The sequence below is a fragment of the Rattus norvegicus genome, chromosome 14 (assembly GCF_036323735.1).
Source record: "Rattus norvegicus strain BN/NHsdMcwi chromosome 14, GRCr8, whole genome shotgun sequence".
Classification (NCBI taxonomy): domain Eukaryota; kingdom Metazoa; phylum Chordata; class Mammalia; order Rodentia; family Muridae; genus Rattus; species Rattus norvegicus.
In genome coordinates, this window is record NC_086032.1 from 12,785,058 (window position 1) to 12,804,039 (window position 18,982).

At 44.7% G+C, this 18,982-nt stretch overlaps 2 protein-coding genes across 9 annotated transcripts in view; one reads left to right on the forward strand and one right to left on the reverse strand.

The window, feature by feature from the left end:
• The window catches only part of Paqr3 (progestin and adipoQ receptor family member 3), a 29,923-nt gene extending 18,519 nt beyond the window's left edge, over positions 1–11,404 (forward strand). For 2 of the 4 annotated variants that reach the window (XM_039091840.2, XM_039091841.2), the window contains exon 8: positions 11–821. The gene's annotated coding sequence lies outside the window, so the exon portion shown is untranslated. Of the gene's footprint in view, positions 1–10 lie in introns of all 4 variants that reach the window. The other 2 variants (XR_010057364.1, XM_017599171.3) reach the window with 2 other exon arrangements.
• Bmp2k (BMP-2 inducible kinase) overlaps positions 112–18,982 on the reverse strand; it is a 97,508-nt gene continuing 78,637 nt past the window's right edge. For all 5 annotated transcript variants that reach the window (XM_039092658.2, NM_001419798.1, XM_063273457.1 and 2 more), the window contains one exon: positions 112–5,169. In XM_039092658.2, the coding sequence (XP_038948586.1) occupies positions 3,809–5,169 (1,361 nt within the window). In that variant the 3' untranslated portion in view covers positions 112–3,808. The remainder of the gene's footprint in view (positions 5,170–18,982) is intronic.

The window sequence follows — 18,982 nt, forward strand, 5'->3', positions numbered from 1 at the left end:
CTTATTGCAGAAAAGAGGCCAAGTGCATTTTCTTAAATCCTTAACCATGAACTCTTGGAGAGCAGAGGACATAACTGAGACAGACTCTATGATGAAAGAACTGAACAGAAGTTTGTGATGAAACTTTTAATGATACAAATAGTAATAATAAAACTCCAAAGGCATTGGCTATGAAGAATAAGCGATCCGTTTGGGATTTATTGCATTTAAAGACGGCAGATTATTAAAACAGTAGGTATGATAAATACAGTAAGAAAATAACTTTAAATCTCAAACAAAACAGTGAACAGAATTCAAGACTAAGCAATGTAAAGGCAATAAGGTAACAAAATTAGTGCTTTACTGGGTACAGGGAAAGTAACTGAAGTCTATCTCAAACTCTTCCCGGCTACATTTGAGGGCTTAAGTTACTTTAGCAAGTATGTCTTATAACAATTAGAAATATAACTAAGGATATAAACCCAGTTTATTTAAAAATTAAAGTTATTTGCTTAGTGGTACATAAAAGGCTTCAGAAAATTCAAGTTTAACAAAAAAAAAAAAAAAAAGGAAGTGTAATCAAAGAAAGTGCACTTAAAGCCGTTTGCCAGCAATTAAAGGGCTCTTCCAGGCTGGAGGTGTGGCTCAGCCCTAAAGCGCTTGCCCAGCATGTGCAAGGCCCTGGGTTCAGTTCCCAGCACCGCAAAAGAAAGAACAAGTGGCAATTACTCCTTCTAGTATAGGATGATCTCTCAGTCACAAAAAGAACATAGTAATAAAATCAGTCTTCCTGTAGCACTGTGAACTTTAATTAAAAAAAAATAACCTAAACCAGACCCAGCCCTCTGTATTTTCATCTACTTCTTCCTTTTAGTGGCTTTTGTAAACTTCGTCACTAGGAGTGAATGCTCTTAAGAGAAACGATTGCCTTTTTAAATTCACATTAATTCCGTAGTGGAGAGCCTCGATGTGCCTGTGTCTTTTTATCTTAGTAGAGAACACCACCGAGTGTAAATTTTTTCCAACAGTCATCTGTTGTTCTCTCAGTAGACTCAGTAGACTGTCAACTCAGTAACTGAATGTAAATTGATGACTAGTTTTGCTTAGAAATAAAAGAAAAAGAATGACAGAGTTCACTGCGCATTCTACATGTATTAAACAGATAATACCTAACTCCCCACAGGTAGTGACATTAATACATGTGCGCCTTCTGACAGTGCTTTAGTGAAGTGCCCAAATCTGGATAACCCAAGGGAGGCACACCCAAGACTGGCTCCACCTTCGTATTTTCCGTCAGGAAGAGGAGAGTAGTCAGTCCCTGTTAAACAGGGTAGGACTGATCGCAAGGTGCGCAGATCCGAGAGCCACGTGACTTCATAAATGCCCAGGGTACACAGCTCAGGGGAGGGGCACTCAGTGCTTAAAATTCTGGTCGGTTCCATTCTCACCCAACTTGGAGTAGTCCTTTTCTCCAACTACATACCGAGAACGTCTGTGCCTTAGTAGATCCATTTCTTAAGTGCCCTGAAAGATCCTCTGGTAATACTAGCGTTTTGCTGACGTGATCAAAGTAAAGCAAGTAGTCCACTTTTTAAGAAAAGATTCCAAGTTAATGAGCACAGTTAAAGCTTCTAGGTGACACCTTTGGCCTCAGACTTTCGAGCTGGGTTCCTAACGTGACTTCCCTTCGATGTTCAAGTCTAACAGGTTTAGTTAGAACTGCTTTGCACACTGGGAAGCACAAGGCACACCCAAATGACATTCTTTAAACCAGAACTGGGCCGTCCCATAACAGAGCCAGCCTTTCAGTGAGTGCTGGGTGCTGGGTGCTGGGTGCTGGGTGCTAAGTGCTCTCTTGTGCAAGAGAAAATGTAACGCAAAGGAGCCGCCCCTTGGACCTCCAGTGAAACAGTCTGTCCAATGAGATGGTCTCGAGAGGCGCGTCACCCGCTGGGCTGTTGGAGGCAATGTAAACATTTTAGGCTGTGGCACAGCTGTTTCCTAAGGATTTGTCCAGCATTAGCCGGAGGGGCTGCGAGTGAATCACTTCTAAGTATTCAGTGCAGTGAAAGGCGAGTGGAACTCTGACTTCATAGTCACAACTCATTACTTTAGGAGGAAAGCATTTCTGTTCGGTAGCGTAGAGGGCCTACTGCCATTTGCATTAGTGAGAATAATCAACCTGAGAACCAGACAGAAAGGTGCAAACACAGCCTCTGCCTTTGGCACAAGGACATTAAGTGGTGCAGCCCTGTTCTGGGTGGCGGTGTGACGTGACCTGTCCTGTCCACACTACCCTGGCTGAGCTGGCAGAGGAGGAGACAACCATAAAAAGGGACCTCGGCTTGGTTTTGTGTTTCACTTCTTTCCAGGTTCTGAACTCTGAGAGTAGGCAAATGATGTGTCCTCTGTGGGCACTAAAGTTAAGGTTTTAAGAAGATTACTTATTAAGGGACACTAACTGGGGCAAAGTTAAAACACAGCTACCAATAGCAATAGCTGTTGATCTAGAAACTTCGAATGCTCATCTGTAAAGACATCTAATCATAACTTAGGACAGACAGAGGAAGCACGGACAGTACATTCACATTAACTGATGTATAACTATTACCACTGACCACAACTACAAAATTTCAAGTTTCTCATTAGGACTGGTGATGTATTTTAAAGGCAATTTGGTAGTTTAGTTCTTTTCACTATCAATGCAATCGGGTAGCAGAATTAAGCTCCTAGTCCCACCATCTAGTTCTTCCACCCACTGAGGGTCTGGCTGTCAGTGCTGAGGGACTGGGTGGCACTGCTGGAGCACTGTAGTAGAACTGCCCCCTCTCACCCTGAAGGAAGGAACTGCAGCCCAGGACTCTGCCCTGCTGGAGGAGGGAAGTGCTGTCATAAAGTGTGTCAGTAAATGCAACATGATTTTACATTGTAAACTTCTTTAAAAAATTAAAGTTTCAGCTACATTGTTTCTGAAATTAAATTTCTATATACCCTGCCCCTCCCCTTTCTATGAAGGTACTTCAGTAGGGACATGATGATAAAGGTTTTGGCAAATACCCACTCAAAGACAAAGTATTTCTCAAGTACCAGATGGTGCTTTTCTTTTTGATGTGTCATTCTTTTACATTTTTTTTTCAAATGCCAGATATTTCTCTTTATATTTTTGTTCTAGGCTTCTATTAAGCATTCCACATTGTAAAAATTTTTTCTTGACAGATTAAAAACCGCATATATATTACCATGTAATGTCTTGCTCTATACACCGTAGAAGGGCTAGACTGAGCTAATATATACATCATTTCATATCCTTATCATCACAGAGTCCATTGTTAATGGCACTTGGTTTTTTGTTTTTAATGCAACAGTTTTTTAGGCACAATAGTCAGTTTCTTGTGGCTCTACCTTACAGAGAAGTGTATGGAGAGCACACTCTAGACTCTTCCCTCGTGGGTGGAAACAGTCAGCCTGCCTGGCTTCAAATGCTGGATCTAGGGTGTGCCCCTACGTGACATCTTGATATCCGAAGTGATGGCTCTCCTGTCCCTAGCGGTACACACCAGCTTTCCCAGGAAGCCCCACGGGTGAACCTCTGAGCTGTCAGTAGCAAAAGCCCTTGGCTTTCGATTTAGGCCTTCTCCTGCTTGAAGAAGGCATCAACTTACTACCCTGTACAAATAATTCCATTTGGTTTATTTAAAAATCACCTATCCTGATTAACCTGTGAGAGTGAGTGAATGATATAAACAACTATACAAATACATTTCTTCCAGATTCATAAAACTATTCATACTTTTTTGAACAGGAGTATCGCTGAGTCCACCTGAAGTGTCTACTGTTTAGAAGGGAATGGAGCAGCACCGAAGGGGTCTAATTCCACCGGCTGGGACTGCTGCGGAGAGACGCTCTGCACCACGAGTTCTGTAAAGGGCACGGCACCAAAGTCATCCATTCTCAATGCGTCTGCGCTGTGGAATGACCCATGTACTGAATTCTGTCGTGGTCTCCCAGGCAGAATGGCGGTGTGATCCACACAGATGTCGCTTAGGCCCTGATGGGTCTGGTGCCACAAGTCTGGAGGATGAAAAGGCTTGGCACCAAAAGGGTCCAGCAGACTCTCATCGGGTGGCAGGACGCTGGCCCTGTCTTTGCCATCGGTCAGCGCGACGCTGATGTTCTCCTTGGAGTCCGAAATTGTTAAGAACTCATTGCTGCTTTGTGAGTCTCTGCGGCCCACCCTCTTGTGCCTGCGGGCCCTCTCGGGTGTGCGGTAGGGAGGCTTCAGGGGCTTCTTGGCGCTGGTGGGTGTGCCGTGATGCCGCTTCCCGTTGCTTTTCGACACATCCTGCTTCGTGCGCCTCTGGCGAGAGGACAGTTTCTGCAAGCTACGCTGCTTGACTTTTTGCTGCTGCTGCTGACTCCCGGTTATTTCCTCAAAGGGCACGAGCCCAAAAACATCCTCCTTGCTTTCACTTTTACTGGCTGCTGTGGAAAATGGCTGAAAGGGAGTGGAGCCAAATATGTCTACACTTCTGGGTCGTGCAGGCAGGGGGCGAGTGTCTGGCCGCACGGCGGGCCAGTCCTGTACGGTGACCTTCTTGCTGAAGGGTGCCTTTGTGAACACGTCATATTCCTCCTGCTCTGGAAACATCTGCTGGGAGACGCTCTTCCCACTCCCTCTGTGCTGCAGCTCTGGAGCAGGCACTGCAAAGAAGGGAACAGCACCGAACACATCGAACTCCTGACTGGGAGTCAGCGCGGGTGAACTGGCAGGCTCCGGGGCACCACCAGGTTTGTTTCTGCGCAAGGAGCTCGATTCTCCTCCCTTGGCTTTTGCCTGTTCACACTCCGAGTCAGAGCTGTGTTTGTCGTCCTCCTCCTCATCTTCGGAGTCCATGAGCAGAGGCCTGTGACCCAGGTTCTCTGGCTCAGTGTCCTCATCATTAAAGTCCCCGTGTTCTCCCTGTGCGTCTTCATCCTCTTGTTCTTCTTCACTGCTCTTGGGAGAAGGGGGGTCTGATTCAAATTCACTTTCAGACTCGTCATTTCCCTTCTGTGCGTGACCCCTAACTACAGGATTCTCTGAGGTTTTCTGTCCAGCTTTACATATCGGACTTGAGCTTCCATTTTTGGTTGGGTGTGCAGTGATATTTTTCTGGTTTGGAGAATGTTCCGTTTTCTTTTCAGGAGAACCTAAAAGTTCAAAGAAAAATCATTACAGTCCTCAGGTACGGGTGGTTTTGTTTTCTCTTTGCTAAGTATCTGCCTGCCCACGTGCCCTGTGTGTTTTGTTTTCATCTGCACTCTGCTTTCTAAACTTGGTGCTTTATGTTAGATTGGCTGTCTCATAGACTGATCAAAGCTCAGGACAACCTGACACAGACACTCTCAGGGACACTTAATGAGGTGGCACCACGTGCCTTCTCTGACTGGCACACCTTTAATTAAGACGCCTTAGTTTACCTTTAAATATGCGACCTTTAGTACACTGGCCCACTGAACTGGATATGTCCATAGGCGAGAATCAATTTGTATTGATCCAAATTACAAATACTTATCTCTTCCCCTCCTTATGACTAAGATGTTTTCCAAACAGTTACTGAGGGCTGGCAGTGCGATATGTCGTCGTGAAAGCCACCAGCTTTCGGTAGAGGAACTACTCATTTTCCTCAGTCAAAGCTCTCTTGCACCATGGCTTCGCAGTTACTTCCTTCTCTCCAAAGTCCACGATGTCGTGTTCTGACAACTTGTAGCCCACACTCTTCCACCAACACCTCCTTAAACATAGAAGTTCCCCACAGTCCTGTCCTCGATGTCACTCCCTCTGCAGCCTCCCCGGTCCTAAAACCATATGCTATGTGCCTCATACAGCAGCCGTTCTGGTAGACATCCTTTTAGTTGATATTTTCAGGGTAAATTCCAGTCTAACATCTTTTACGCTTATCTCCTGAGACTGTGCATCCTGTCAATACTTGAAAGGCAGGAATTTCTAAGGGTCTCAACAGCCTTTTAGGATATGTTAACTGCACCTCCAGCTATGCAAGTCCTCCAGCCAGCAGACATCAAGACCATCTCCTCACCAGTCACTGTAGCTTCCGTTTTTGAATGCATCCTGCCCAGTTTCATTTATTCATTTTCTTCTTTACCCCTCACAGAGCAACTTGGAACATCCATTATGTGACTAGCTACCTATCAGGAATCTTTTAGTGGCTCTGAGACGTTCCGCCCTGTGTGTGGTGAACTGTCCTGTCCTGCCTTCAGCTGCAAACTCCGATGTCTTCTATGATACTACCTATTACAGGCATAGCTGAGCTCTTCCTGTGACAACTCAGGAACGGAGTAGCAACCCGGGTCCATCAAACGTGCTGTCAGAATCAGGACCTCAGCACACTTGAGGGGGATCAACAATGCTGTGCTGTCCTAACACCTCTCTGTTCTGTAGTATCACACCTTACGACTCGCTGACGGACCCCGCCCACAGGACAGACCTCCAGGACTACAGAGATGCCCTGACGCTTGGTGACTCATAGAACCCTCAACTGCAGGCTGCTCTAGTGTTGTGGCTGCCAACCACTCCTACTTAGCATCTCTCTGTGTCCTAGCTCTGCGCACACGTGTTACTAAAATGACTGCTCCAAGGTTAGCCACTGGCATAGATAGGAAGGAGTATAATGAAAATTCAGTCACCATATGGAGGCATTTTTAGCTCAGAATTCAATTACTTGCATTTTCTTACTACATTTAACGAACAAATATCTTTTTTTAGGAGTTTGCACTCAGTGTCAGTACTGAAAATTTTCCAATGTGCAGGAAAATCACAGGAGGGAAAATGGGTGCATAAAACTAAACCTCCCTCTGGCAGTCAGTAAAGGTCTCCCTAAGGAGCGGTCAGGACTGAACCACGAGAAAGGGCCAGCCATACAAAGGGCAAGCTGCTAGCTGCTCCAGACCACAAGCTCTGGTACCCTGAGGCAGTGAAAGCGGGCAAGTGTGGCTGAAGCATGGTGAGAAAAGGGGGCTGCTACACTGCTCGGAACCCGTGTGAAAGGCTAAGCGTTCCCATGTGCGTTGTAGCCTCAGTGCTGGGGAGACAAGGAGGAGCCACTGGTGCTCCCTGGCGAGCTGGCCTAGCCCACTATGGGAGTTCTAGGACAGTGAGAGACCTTAACTTAATGAAAGAGAGGGAGGGGGACAGAGCATATGGGACAGTGGGAAAGGAACAAAGGACAAAGGGTGTTCAGAGAGCAAGAACACTCATCTCTAGGGCTGACACCTGAGGTTAGTCCCTGGGATCCTCATGGTGACTCCCCAAGCTGTGCTCTGACCTTCTCAAGAGGGCTAGACAAGTGTGTGTGCACACACTCCTACACTAACTAAATGTAGGGATGACTTCTTATGGTGGGCAGTACTTGAGAGGTGACACCGTGTTGTCCTCAGTGTCCACAGCGGGTGGAAAGACAAGGGACTAGAAAGAGAGCGTGAGCGAGGTGTGCTACTGTTTACCTGGGAAGAATGGATTAGGAACTGAGCAGAACATTGCTCTGGGGCCCCAATGCACATGTGAAGTGCTTTAACACGAAGCTTAGTTTGAGCTGCAGAAGACAGATTCGGAAGGTATCACTTTGTGATACACAGAGAGAAGGCACAGACTTCAGGGTTATCACCTAATGAGATAAAGGGCAAAACTGAGCCCGAGGGCTGAAACCCAGGAGTCGGCCAAGGAGGAGAAGCTGTCGGTAAGCGGTGCCAAACCAGGTGGGCAGAGTGCCTGGAAGCAGGACAAGTGTGTCCAGGGGAGTGACAGGCACCTGAGCCACACAGGGCAGCCCTAAGCAATGGGGCCAAAGAAAATGGCCCTAGGAGCCTAGTCACCTTGTGCAGTTTAGTGGTGAGGCAAGAGTGGCTGATGGTGCAGACAAGCCCATCGGGCTATACCAACATCATGCCGTCCTCTGCCCAGTCCTTAAGATTAGCTGAAAGCTTCAGTGCTGTTCATCATCCCAACAAACCAAAACCAATGAGATGCAGGTTCTCATTTTCACTGTTCACTCACATGGTGCTCCTCTGACATAAAAAACAAGCAAACAGAAAACAGCAACAAAAAGTTACCTTAGGAGTAATGGTGAACTCATGGGCTTCTCTGAAGGCAAAACACACATGGCTCCGGAAGAGAGAGTTACCCTCACTGAAGAACACTTCTCTAAGACGTTTAAGCCCTCACAGACGGCCATGCATACACCACGCACTCTGCCCAGACCCCTGGGGGACCATGGATTAAGCCTTTGACAAGAATGAGACAAGCCGATTGGTCTCAGGCAGCTCAACCTAGGGAAGGATGCACCTGGCGCTCTGCCTCCATTCTGTCTCGCCTGCAGGTTGCTACACAAAAGAATCTAACTTTATGGAACCCGGAAGGCCCCACATTTGCGTTTCTCTACCTTCATGAAGTATGACCTGTTAACCTGTATGAACAGATGAGGAGGCAGGTCCTCGGGTAAATGCTACCCTGCAGCTCCTCTAGAAAACGCTCCATCCCCAGAGGCCTCCAGAACTCTTAACACAGCAGGGCTCACAGAGAGGCCATCCACTGCACCTTTCTGTTCCCCTCACACCCCGAGTCCTCTCGTCCCAAGATGACTGTTCGGTTCCACCGTGGCGGCTCCGTTCTGTCCAGAAGGCACCGGCTGCTTTTCCACTCTTCCTTCTGACCGCCCTTCCTCAACTACGTAGGATCAGATCCACAGAAGCAAACCTTTCTGCAGTGTAGAGAGCAGCACAGAGCCACCTCCATAACTAACTGTGGGCATATATTTGTTTGGTGTTTCCTTCCCATCTTCATGGACCCTTTCAAGTACCAACACAACCCATGGTTTCTTGGCAAAGCTCGCTAAGACGATGCACGTGCGTCCTTACGATCGAGAGAATGTCTAGGCGGTTTCTAGTTTTCTCACAGTTACAACAGGAAAACCAAGATCTGTGCATGTTTCCCTTGAGGGAGCAAAATGGGAAAGCTACCCCTCTCTGGTGTCGCTTTCACTTTAGTCCACGTAGTACTGTTATTTCCTTCCCACTTATAACTAACAAAGAGCCAAGAGAAACACTCACCAGGATGACAGCTATTCTACTCTTAAACCATGAATGAAATAGGGTGACAACAGGTTTTTATTCCATTTGCCTTGTTAAGAATGCACCAAGGGAACAGGAGAGACTGCTTAGCTGTTAGGAGCACTGTCTGCTCTTCCTAAGACCTGGGTCAATACCCACCACCCACAGGGAGGCTCACAACCACCTGGGGAATCTGATGCCCTTGTCTGGTCTCCTGGAAGACTGCATACATGTAGTACGCAGACATACATGTAGCCAAAACACCCATACACTAACAATAAAAGGAAATCTTAAAGGGGGGAGGGTACCGACAGTGCCTGACACTAAATGGGCTTTCTCATCACCTGCAACAAGAGGCAAATCACTTCACTTTCCCCAGCACACTCAACCAGCTTCCAGTAACGCGTAGGCACCATGGGTGACTGACTCTAATGTGAGCGAACACATGAAGAAGCAAAAGGGAAGAAGAAATTCTTGGCAAAAAAGAGAGAAAGGAAAAAAGAAAAGAAGAAACAACCAAAACAAAACCAAACCAAACCCCACAATACTGATCTACTTGAGAACTGATCAAAAGCAAGTATATAAGCAGATGTACATCCACGTACCCAGAGTGAACTTGTAATCCTGGGGAGTTCATCTCTTTAAATATAACAGGAACACAGTGCAACAAGTAGGACAGAAATGCTTTCAAAATGAGCAGACAAAGTCACAAGCCACCATGTTCGCCAGCTCCAGGACTGGCTTTGTATAGACAGTGATTTTATTAGAGTCTCTCTCCTTCTTAAAACTAACACAACAATAAAAGGCACTTCTCACATCCCGTCTTACCCTACATTCTCAGACCCCAGGGAGTCTCCACATTCTTGAAATGTCCCCATCCCCCCAGTGCCTGCTCTTTTGTAAGCTACTTGAGTAATGAGGCAAAGGCCAGCACCAGCATCCAGGCCACCAGGCCACACAAGCTCACACAAGTCAGACTCTAGCACCATCTGCTGAGGAAGCGGACTGCCAGCTGCCAGCTACCGGAATCCCAGATATGATCCACTTTCTGCACCGGCAGCCCAGCCAGTCACCCGCCATTCCTTTACTGTGAACCTACTTAAGAGCAGAAATATGTAAACTATACAAAAATAAAATCAGTTCCAGGATCCCGTGGTTTTGGTTACTCCCCCAGAACCTCAAATCCTGACACCTGTGTGTCTTATGAACAATGGGATGAATGCATGACCTCCTTCTTCCTCCTGTGTATCTTAAACCATCTCTGTACAGACGGTTACAGACCCCAGCACAGCACCATGCTTCATACACCGTCGCCTGTATAGGGGGTGGTAAGAGTGCACCCAGTATAGGCACACCTTCTTTTAATATTTTTAGTGCGGAGTGGGCTGGGTCCGAGGGTGGAGAAAGACAACTGTATCTTACAGCTTTTAGCCCTATGCCACGGCACAAAGACAGCTCTCCCCAGGCCCCACCAGTCACCCAAAAGGCACTTCAAGCTGGCTGGAGTACCTTAACTTTAATACACAGTGCCAGCTACATAATGACTTCTGGCTAAAAAGTGTCCTCGGCATATACAAACCATTTCTTTGTCAAACATATTCCTCTAATTTGTGAAAAAGAAAAATTCAGATGCCGAAATAAATACAGAATGAGGACAATGCCTCAGATATTCCTCTTTGCTTCTGGGAACAGATTGCTTCTTCCCAGCTGTTAGATTAAATAATACATATTTGATTTATTATGAAATTTAATCAGGATTATCTCACTGCTAAAGTTAAATTTCCTGAGAGTATAGCCCAAATATGCTGCTTTGAATTTCAGCATCTCCTGTCGTCATAATCATCTGAGATTTGTATTGTTAATGTAAAAATAGCAGTTTGAAGCAGGTGGAGACCTGGAACAGTCACAGGAAGTACTGGGCACGCTACTCACAGCACAGACCCCGAGACTGGCCCTTCTCTTGGTTCCACCGTTAGTGACTGGCCTCATGTACTGGGCAGCTCATCTGATTTGGGTCTAACTGCCCTGTGAGCACAGCAGCGCTGTGAGCGGCACTGAGAGGGCTGGGAACGACATGCTAGGCTTTGGAGTGTTTGAGCAAGAGGCAGTATCATCGGTGACAGGAAAGCAAGCGTAACATCTTGTTATAGATTTAATAAGCAAACGGCAGGGGTAAATCTGTATGGCCAAGCTGATATGTATTAATAAATAATAGCAAACCAATCCTTTGTGAGCTATTGATTATATTCAGTCTCCCAAATAAGAAAATAAGTAAATCTTAGTTGAAACATATTAAATAGACTTTTAGTGAAAAAATTCAAAATTGTGTGTGTGTATGTGTGTATTAATATATTCCACATTTAGGTAAGAAAAACATGAATAAATTTAAATTAGCTCAGATCCCAAGTAAGAATCTCATTCCCACTTTTAAAAAAGAACATTTTCAGAAACTCAACATTGCGGACTCAATGCTACACCCTCAGCCTTTACCCGCAAGTAAAGCCATCAGTTTCCGCAAGTGTCCAAGACTTTAGGGATTCCACAATTACAAACGGCCCAGAGTTCAAACAATTTCAGACTTTCCCCTGTGGGACCACTTCAGAAGCAGCGGGCCTGAGTGGGCTCTGGGCACAGTCCACATGTGGAAATGTTTCCTACTTGCCCCACGGTCAGAAATAAGAGCGTGTTGTCCTTCTGTCAAGTTCACTGAGACCAGAGGCCTAAGAACGTGACTAAGATGAGCAATGCAGACTCGGGGTGATCAGTGAGAGCATGGAAATCCTAAGTAAAAGCATCATAAAACATGAGAGCCAGGAAAGTCTCCCTGAGTCCAAGGAAAGAGAACAAGCACAAACTCAAATCCTTCTGACCAAAGCCACTGATCCCACACCTCGCGCACAACACTGTCAGTGATGGAATATGCCAATCACTCAGTAACCATAGCAACATCTCAGCATGTAGGAGAGCAGTAGCATAACAGCCATTTGGTGTTTACAAAAAAACATACAGAATAAGACCTCTTCAGAGAAGACACTACAGTGCCCTTTGACATTTTCCTTACTCGGTGGTTTAGGTTCTTAACCTGTGAAATCAAAGACGCCACCAGCCTCTTACAGGGAGTAAAGGCCCAGACTGGGCCGCAGTCACGACACTTGGGGGGGAGGGCTCCTGCTCCCGACAGCACAGCATTATGGAGCTCCTAACCACACACGTGGGATGCACGAGGGCACCAGTTAAAGGGTCAAGGAAGTGGTTTTCCGTGTGGGTCTCCACATTCTAACGCCTCACTCCTGGCTCCCACCACACTGGGATCTGTAAGGTTTGCTATGACCTTTGCTAGACCGTCTGCTTCCTACTCTTTCAAAGGTGTATGCTACTTCCACTCAAATCCCTCCATCTCCTCACTGCTCTGCAGCTCTAACCCTGCTTCACAGCCTCAACCATACCCTGAGCGCGTTCAGTAACAGGAGATCTGTACATTTCAGTTCCCTCTCTCTTCACACAGCAGGACTCTGACAGTTACCAAGTTTGGAGCCACATACATTAAAGCCACAGTGACTTCTCCAGCTGCAGATGCTACCTCTGAACTCTGACCTGTAAACTCTGGACTAGCGTCACCAGGCAACATTCAGAACAGTCTACCAAGGCACTGCCAAGTTCAACCAGGAGCTGGCCTGCTTTCTTTTTGCCCCCATGGCAGCATGCCAGAGCAAGAGAAGGTACTACTGATCCTTGCTGTTTCTGTTTCAACACAGTGTTTGAGTTCAGGGGTTCCTTAAGGGTTCCTTTATAGTCTCTCCAAAGATGAAGAAAGAGAGAAAGAGAGAAGGAGAGAAAGTGAGAAAGAGAGAAAGGAAAGGAAAGGAAAGGAAAGAAAGGAAAGAAAGGAAAGGAAAGAAAGGAAAGGAAAGAAAGAAAAAGGAAAGAAAGAAAGGAAAGGAAAGAAAGGAAAGGAAAGGAAAGGAAAGAAAGAAAGGAAAGGAAAGGAAAGGAAAGGAAAGGAAGATAGAAAGAAAGAAAGAAAGAAAGAAAGAAAGAAAGAGAGAGAGAGAGAGAGAGGGAGGGAGGGAGGGAGGGAGGAAGGAAGGAAGGAAGGAAGGAAGGAAGGAGGACGGATGTCTGTCTGTCTCTTATGGCATTTGCTTTGCCCTTCAGGGTAAGTAAGACAGTGTTTGACTTGAAAGCTCATCCGTCACTTAGCAACCTGTGACACTGCTCCTCTGTTACTCTGAAGGCTCCATGCTTCTTTTGTCACTACATCTGACAATGAGTGACAGACACAATGTGGGGGTGGGGTCTGAAAAAAAGCTTACCTCACCAAACAGACGCACAGACAGGAATCCACCAAAAGAATGTGGCGAGAATAAACTGACCAGTTCTGGGTTCGTAAGATTTCATAAAAGACAATTTCTAGATATTCACATTTCAAAGATACGTTCTTGCACAATATAAATGAAAACTCCAACACTAAATCTACATTTGGAGGCAATCTCTAACACAGCATTTCTTTGGCTGGATTTCTGTATTCTCTTAAACACTTCATTTTAAAAGTGAGGTCCTAGTTAACACGTCACTATTTTAAATCAATCCTGCCAAGTATGTACTCTTAAATTCATAGACTATACCAAAGAGCCACGTTGCTGAAAGTCCCCTCCTCAGGGACAAATGCACATTTGCCACATTCTGTCTACGTTGCAACTCTCCCGATGGTTTCCGCTCAAAGGGCAAACAGTTGGCATACTTTTAATCATGTAAGAAGCTTCCAGTGTCAAGGAAATTCTGTTTCAATGCTCTTTTCTTTAGTATCAGATTATAGAGGATAAATGGCTTGAGCTGCTATTGTAATTACACGCCGTCTGTTGTCCCCTCACTCAGGCAGGGAGAGGCTGGGCGCTTTAAAGCACACTGTGAATTGGAAGCATACTGCCTGCCACCATTTCCCAGCAGTTTACCATGTCAGGCCTCAGGATTAGTGGATTAGCAAAAGGCTTCATCAGAACTGCACGACTGCTCGGCAGGCCGGCCGCGTGGCAGAGTCCAGATGTAAAGAGAAACCCACATGAGCTGTGAACACTGTTTCCAAACCCGAGGTACCACACAGGGGCCGTCTTCTTCCATGGCTGGTGGTGCAGGTGGTTTTCTGTTTTGTTTTTAATTGCTTACTACTACTACTGCTACTGTTTATGGAAGTGGAGCATCAGAACGGGATTCCTACTTATGAACTATGTGACTTTAGCTGCACCCCCCAGCCTGTTTCCATAGAACATATGGCAGAATTCAATTATGACAAATAGAGTTGCCAACACCTTTAAAAAGAAGTCCTGACCCTCAAGAATCATAAACTGACTGTAAAGGAATAAATGACATACCTCATTACCTGACAAGGTGAGCCACCTTCAGACCCACGTTTCATTAAACGTAGACCAAACCACAACTGAAATGCAAAGTAAGTGTGAAAAACCTTCAAATACAATGTGAGAATTTCAGTGATATTTGTATGTTCCAGAAGCTGTGTCTCGTTGAACAGAACCGTCTATATATATTTATCTCAAGAGAGGCACATTTCCACGGTTTTAAATACTACTGGGGAACAGGGCCCCAAAAGAAGGAAAAGAAGCAGAACAACAGTCGTGTGCCTGAGGGTTCTGCTCTGTTTGCGTCTCAGACAGGACCTTAGTTTGTAACCTATACAATCTTTCTATCTGGAGTCCCCTGCTTTGGCCTTGAGGGTGCTGGGATCACAGAATGTGCCACTGGGCTCTGATACAGTTTTTGGACTGATGGATCACTGTCTCACTGGGCCCAGAATAGCATTTTTGATATTGACAGGAGAATCATTAGTTGCAAGGAAACTGAATGGCATAATTTTGACTGCAAGAAAACTTCCAGATTTGTTATGAGAAATTTTAATATTACTACCATTAATGTTTGATTATTTATAATAATTTGCATTAGATAAAAACTATTTTATGCAAATTAAGAACTATTTGGCAACTATATGGTCCTTTTAGTGTATAAAAAATTTTAATGTTATAAAAACATCTGAGCTAAATCCCCAACTTCATATCCCAGCTCCTATTAATCAATCTATAAGTCAATTAGTTTTTTTTTCCATCCAAGGCTTAATTTAACTTTCCTTTAAAAGTAAAGGAAAAGCCTCTTACCGAGGCTTATGGCCAGGTGTGGGGGTGTGCCCATGTAACCCCACCAGTTGGGAGGCTGAAGCAGGACAAGGTTTGAGGACAGGCTGTACTACTGTCAAATCCTGTTTTTCTCCTTCCTCCCAAAGAAACAGGATCTGTTATTTTTTATTATTATTATTATTATTATTATTATTATTATTATTATTATTATTATTATATTACTGTTTACTCTAAGGGAATCTTCAACTAATTTTTAAAAATTAATTTTAGCTACCCATGGTGCTCTTAACTTCAGGACTCTGGAAGCAGATGTGGACAGATCTCCGTGAGTTACAGGGCAGCTGGGGTTACATGGTGAGACCCTGTCTTAAACATTAGCTAATTAATTAACTCAAGGACCTGGAATTTGAACCTTTAATCAAAATACATTAGAACATGTGAGAAATTAAAAAACATTTTAAATGAATCACAGTGTATTAAAATGTACATATACATTTAAATATGTGTTTTTATATATACATTTTATATTTAGATGTGTGTGCATGTTTTATATATACACATTTTAAATGTGTGGCGTGTGTGCGTGTAAGTGCGTGTGCATGTGTGTAAGTGCGTGTGCAAGTGTGCTTGTGTGTGTGTGCATGTGTGTGCATGTGTGTGTGCTTGTGTGTGTGCGTGTATGTAATAGCAGTGCTTATAAAGAAATCTGCAAGGCAAGCTCCTGACCACCGGCACTTTGAATACAGCAGAGCAGAGCTTGCAAATAGCTCAGCAGGAGCCTGAGTTCAGTTCCTGGAACTCACAAGGGAAGAGGACCATCCCCCACAGTTATCCTCCGACCTTCATCATGGCTCTCACCACCATGCACTCGAAATGAAAATAAAAGTCGAAACAATGGTGGAGTAGAGAGCCAAGGTTCAGTGACAGTTCACGGCCTAAACTGTTCGAGGCTCTGGCCTCCAACCCCAATGCTGAGGGAAAACATATTAGGCCTTGCTTGAGAAGCTAGACAATACAAACTGTTCCCAAAATAGGTAGAAGAGAATGAATACAGCCTAATCATGAATTAGAAGAGCAGATGAAGTCAAAGCTCACTCTAGGAAATTGAAATCGTTGATCTGCCCTCAAGTCTGAGCAAGTCAAATGGGGGAAACAAATTAAAAACTATGAAAGGAACACCAAGTTCAGCCTACAAGATTTTAGAGGAATGAATGTAGCATATCAGGAAACACATCAGTAATGAACACCGACTGGTGTCTTACATGAGACCAGCAAACTTTTTGAGGTGGGAAAAGCACATTTCAAAGTTTACAGTAGAAAAAAAGATATGAAACCATCACTGTATTAACAACATGAAGTATGTACTTGAATACACGTATTAATAAAATAAAGTATTACTTAAAAACCTTTCCCCAGGAAACTCTGAAGCGTGGCTGGCCTCCCAGAGGAACTCTTACAAAGTTTAAGGGAAGACATATAGATCCGACACTGATTCCCACAGAGGCTAAGCACAGCATCCCCAACATACTTCAAAGGGCCACAAACAAAATAAAACTTGAAAAGGATTCTTAACGAACAGAAACCAACATCATATTCCTCATAAGGTAAACATCTCTTTAAAAACTGAAACCAGCAATCTTTTTTAAAACCAAAAGACATTATGGTAGAGTTTCAGCTAAGAAGTCCATGGTTGATTGCTCCCTCCCACATCTCTCTTCCTCTCCACTTTCCCAAACCGATCTGCACCCAGTCACCTGTTTGAAGTTAAACAACTGTCAGCCTAGGAGATACCGCATCAACTAAACAGAGTTCTTCCTGTCCTTCACGTTCCCTTCACTAGCTACCCACTATGGGAAGTAAGAGATTGGCATTCATTTGCTGGCATTCCTTAAACTGAAAGACAGAAAAATCATGACAAAAAATGGGCAAAACTATAAAGTATCCCCGGAAATGAAAATAGACTGAATCAATGAAAATCCAAGAAATGTGACAGCACTTGCAATTAGAATTAACAGGCCAATAGGGAATCCCTAAGATGAACACAGAAAACAGTGCCAATGTCTTAAACTAAAAGATCAACCCACAATGCACAATATCCTTACATTTACAGCCACGACAAAAAGGCACAAGAAAATGCACAATTCACACTAAAAAGATGTACTAGGTCTCCACTACAGTAAATAATGAAAAAGCCTACAACAGAATAAAACATCTTGAAGACATGAACAGAGTACAGAACAAACTAAGCAAGCGGGAGGGGAGGTGGGGGGACCGCAGCCTTGGCAAGGCATTAAACAAAAGAGTTAATCAGCATGGCAATAAACAAAAGAACCAAAGGAATAAATCACCATAGCAACCTAAGTAGCCAGAGAAGAGAGCACCTGGCAGAATGGGTGAGGAGGTGACCCAGTCAGAAGTGTGCCTGGTAAAGTGCTTGCCACACAATGGGAGGAGCACAGTTCAGATCCCCAGAGCCCACCTTCAGCTGGGTGGGAACGACAGCCCCCAGACAGGGTGGAAGGCAGAGATGGGGACTGATTCCCAGAGCATGCTAGGGAGCTCTGGGTTCCGCAGGAAACCTCAAGGAGGGAGTTGGAAAGCGGTTAAGAAAGATACCCAAATTCTAACATAGAGCTTTGTGGGAGAGGGGTGTTTTCTCCACGTGCATGTGCGCATGTGATGCGGATCAAAGGCAGGAACGTGTGCACACTAAGGAACCTGAGCTACACCACAGAAACACAGTCACGTACGTGGACTTGAACGATACACTGCTGTGTGGTACCTGACTGTACATGTACAGTGAATGTATGCACATGAGATGGGCTAATGGTATAATTATAGAATATAAATTCACCCATATGAGCCAATATATGAATTTTACATGTCATCCAAAATCAGTTCAGGAGGAGGTTAGACAAAAAATAAAAACTTAACGAGATACTAAAGTGGCAGAAGTGCCCACTTATTTCCAGGGAATTGTAGTAGAGAAGAAGGGTAGGGGCCAGTCATAAACACTGTTCTGCTGAGTCTGACATCTTAAACAAACGCACCATTTACATTAATTACATACATGTGTGCCCGTCTGTGTGTGCTATGCGCACACGAGTGCAGATGCTCTCGGCGGCTAGAGGCGGTGTTCCCCCTAACGCTAGAGTTACAGGCTGCAGTGGGTGCTGGGAATCAAGTGCAGATCCTCTGAAAGAGGATCACACGCTCATAACCCCTAAGCCATCTCTTGAGTCCCACATTAAAATAAAATTTCTTTAGTTATTTTTAAAATTGTCAGTTAATTTATAAAATAAGCTGAAAAAAGATAAAGGAAAAAATCAATCATTATAAGTTTAAAGTTTGTGCTGGCTATTTCATGTCAGCTCCAGTCATTTTGAAAGAGAGAATCTCAACTGAGAAAATGACCCCATGTGTAGCGTCCTGTAGGCGAGCCTGCATGTCCCCCACTCTCCTTCAAATTCATTGCCTCTTTTTCATTGTTATTGCATACCTGTGTGTACAGACACATTTATCCCTAAATATAACCCATCATCTCTAAATGTTACTTCTGAGTATGTTGCCAGGGCTGGCTGTGTGGTACTGGACAACAAGTCGCGTGCTCTTCCCTGGGGAAGACTATTTCTCTCACTTATCATTTCTTAATAGTTCCTAACAAAAGTTTCCTCCTTTAAAACAAAAGGGATACAGTTTGTGGTAATGCGTGCTTGCAACTCCAGCACTGGGAGACAGAAGCAGGATGAAGATCTCAA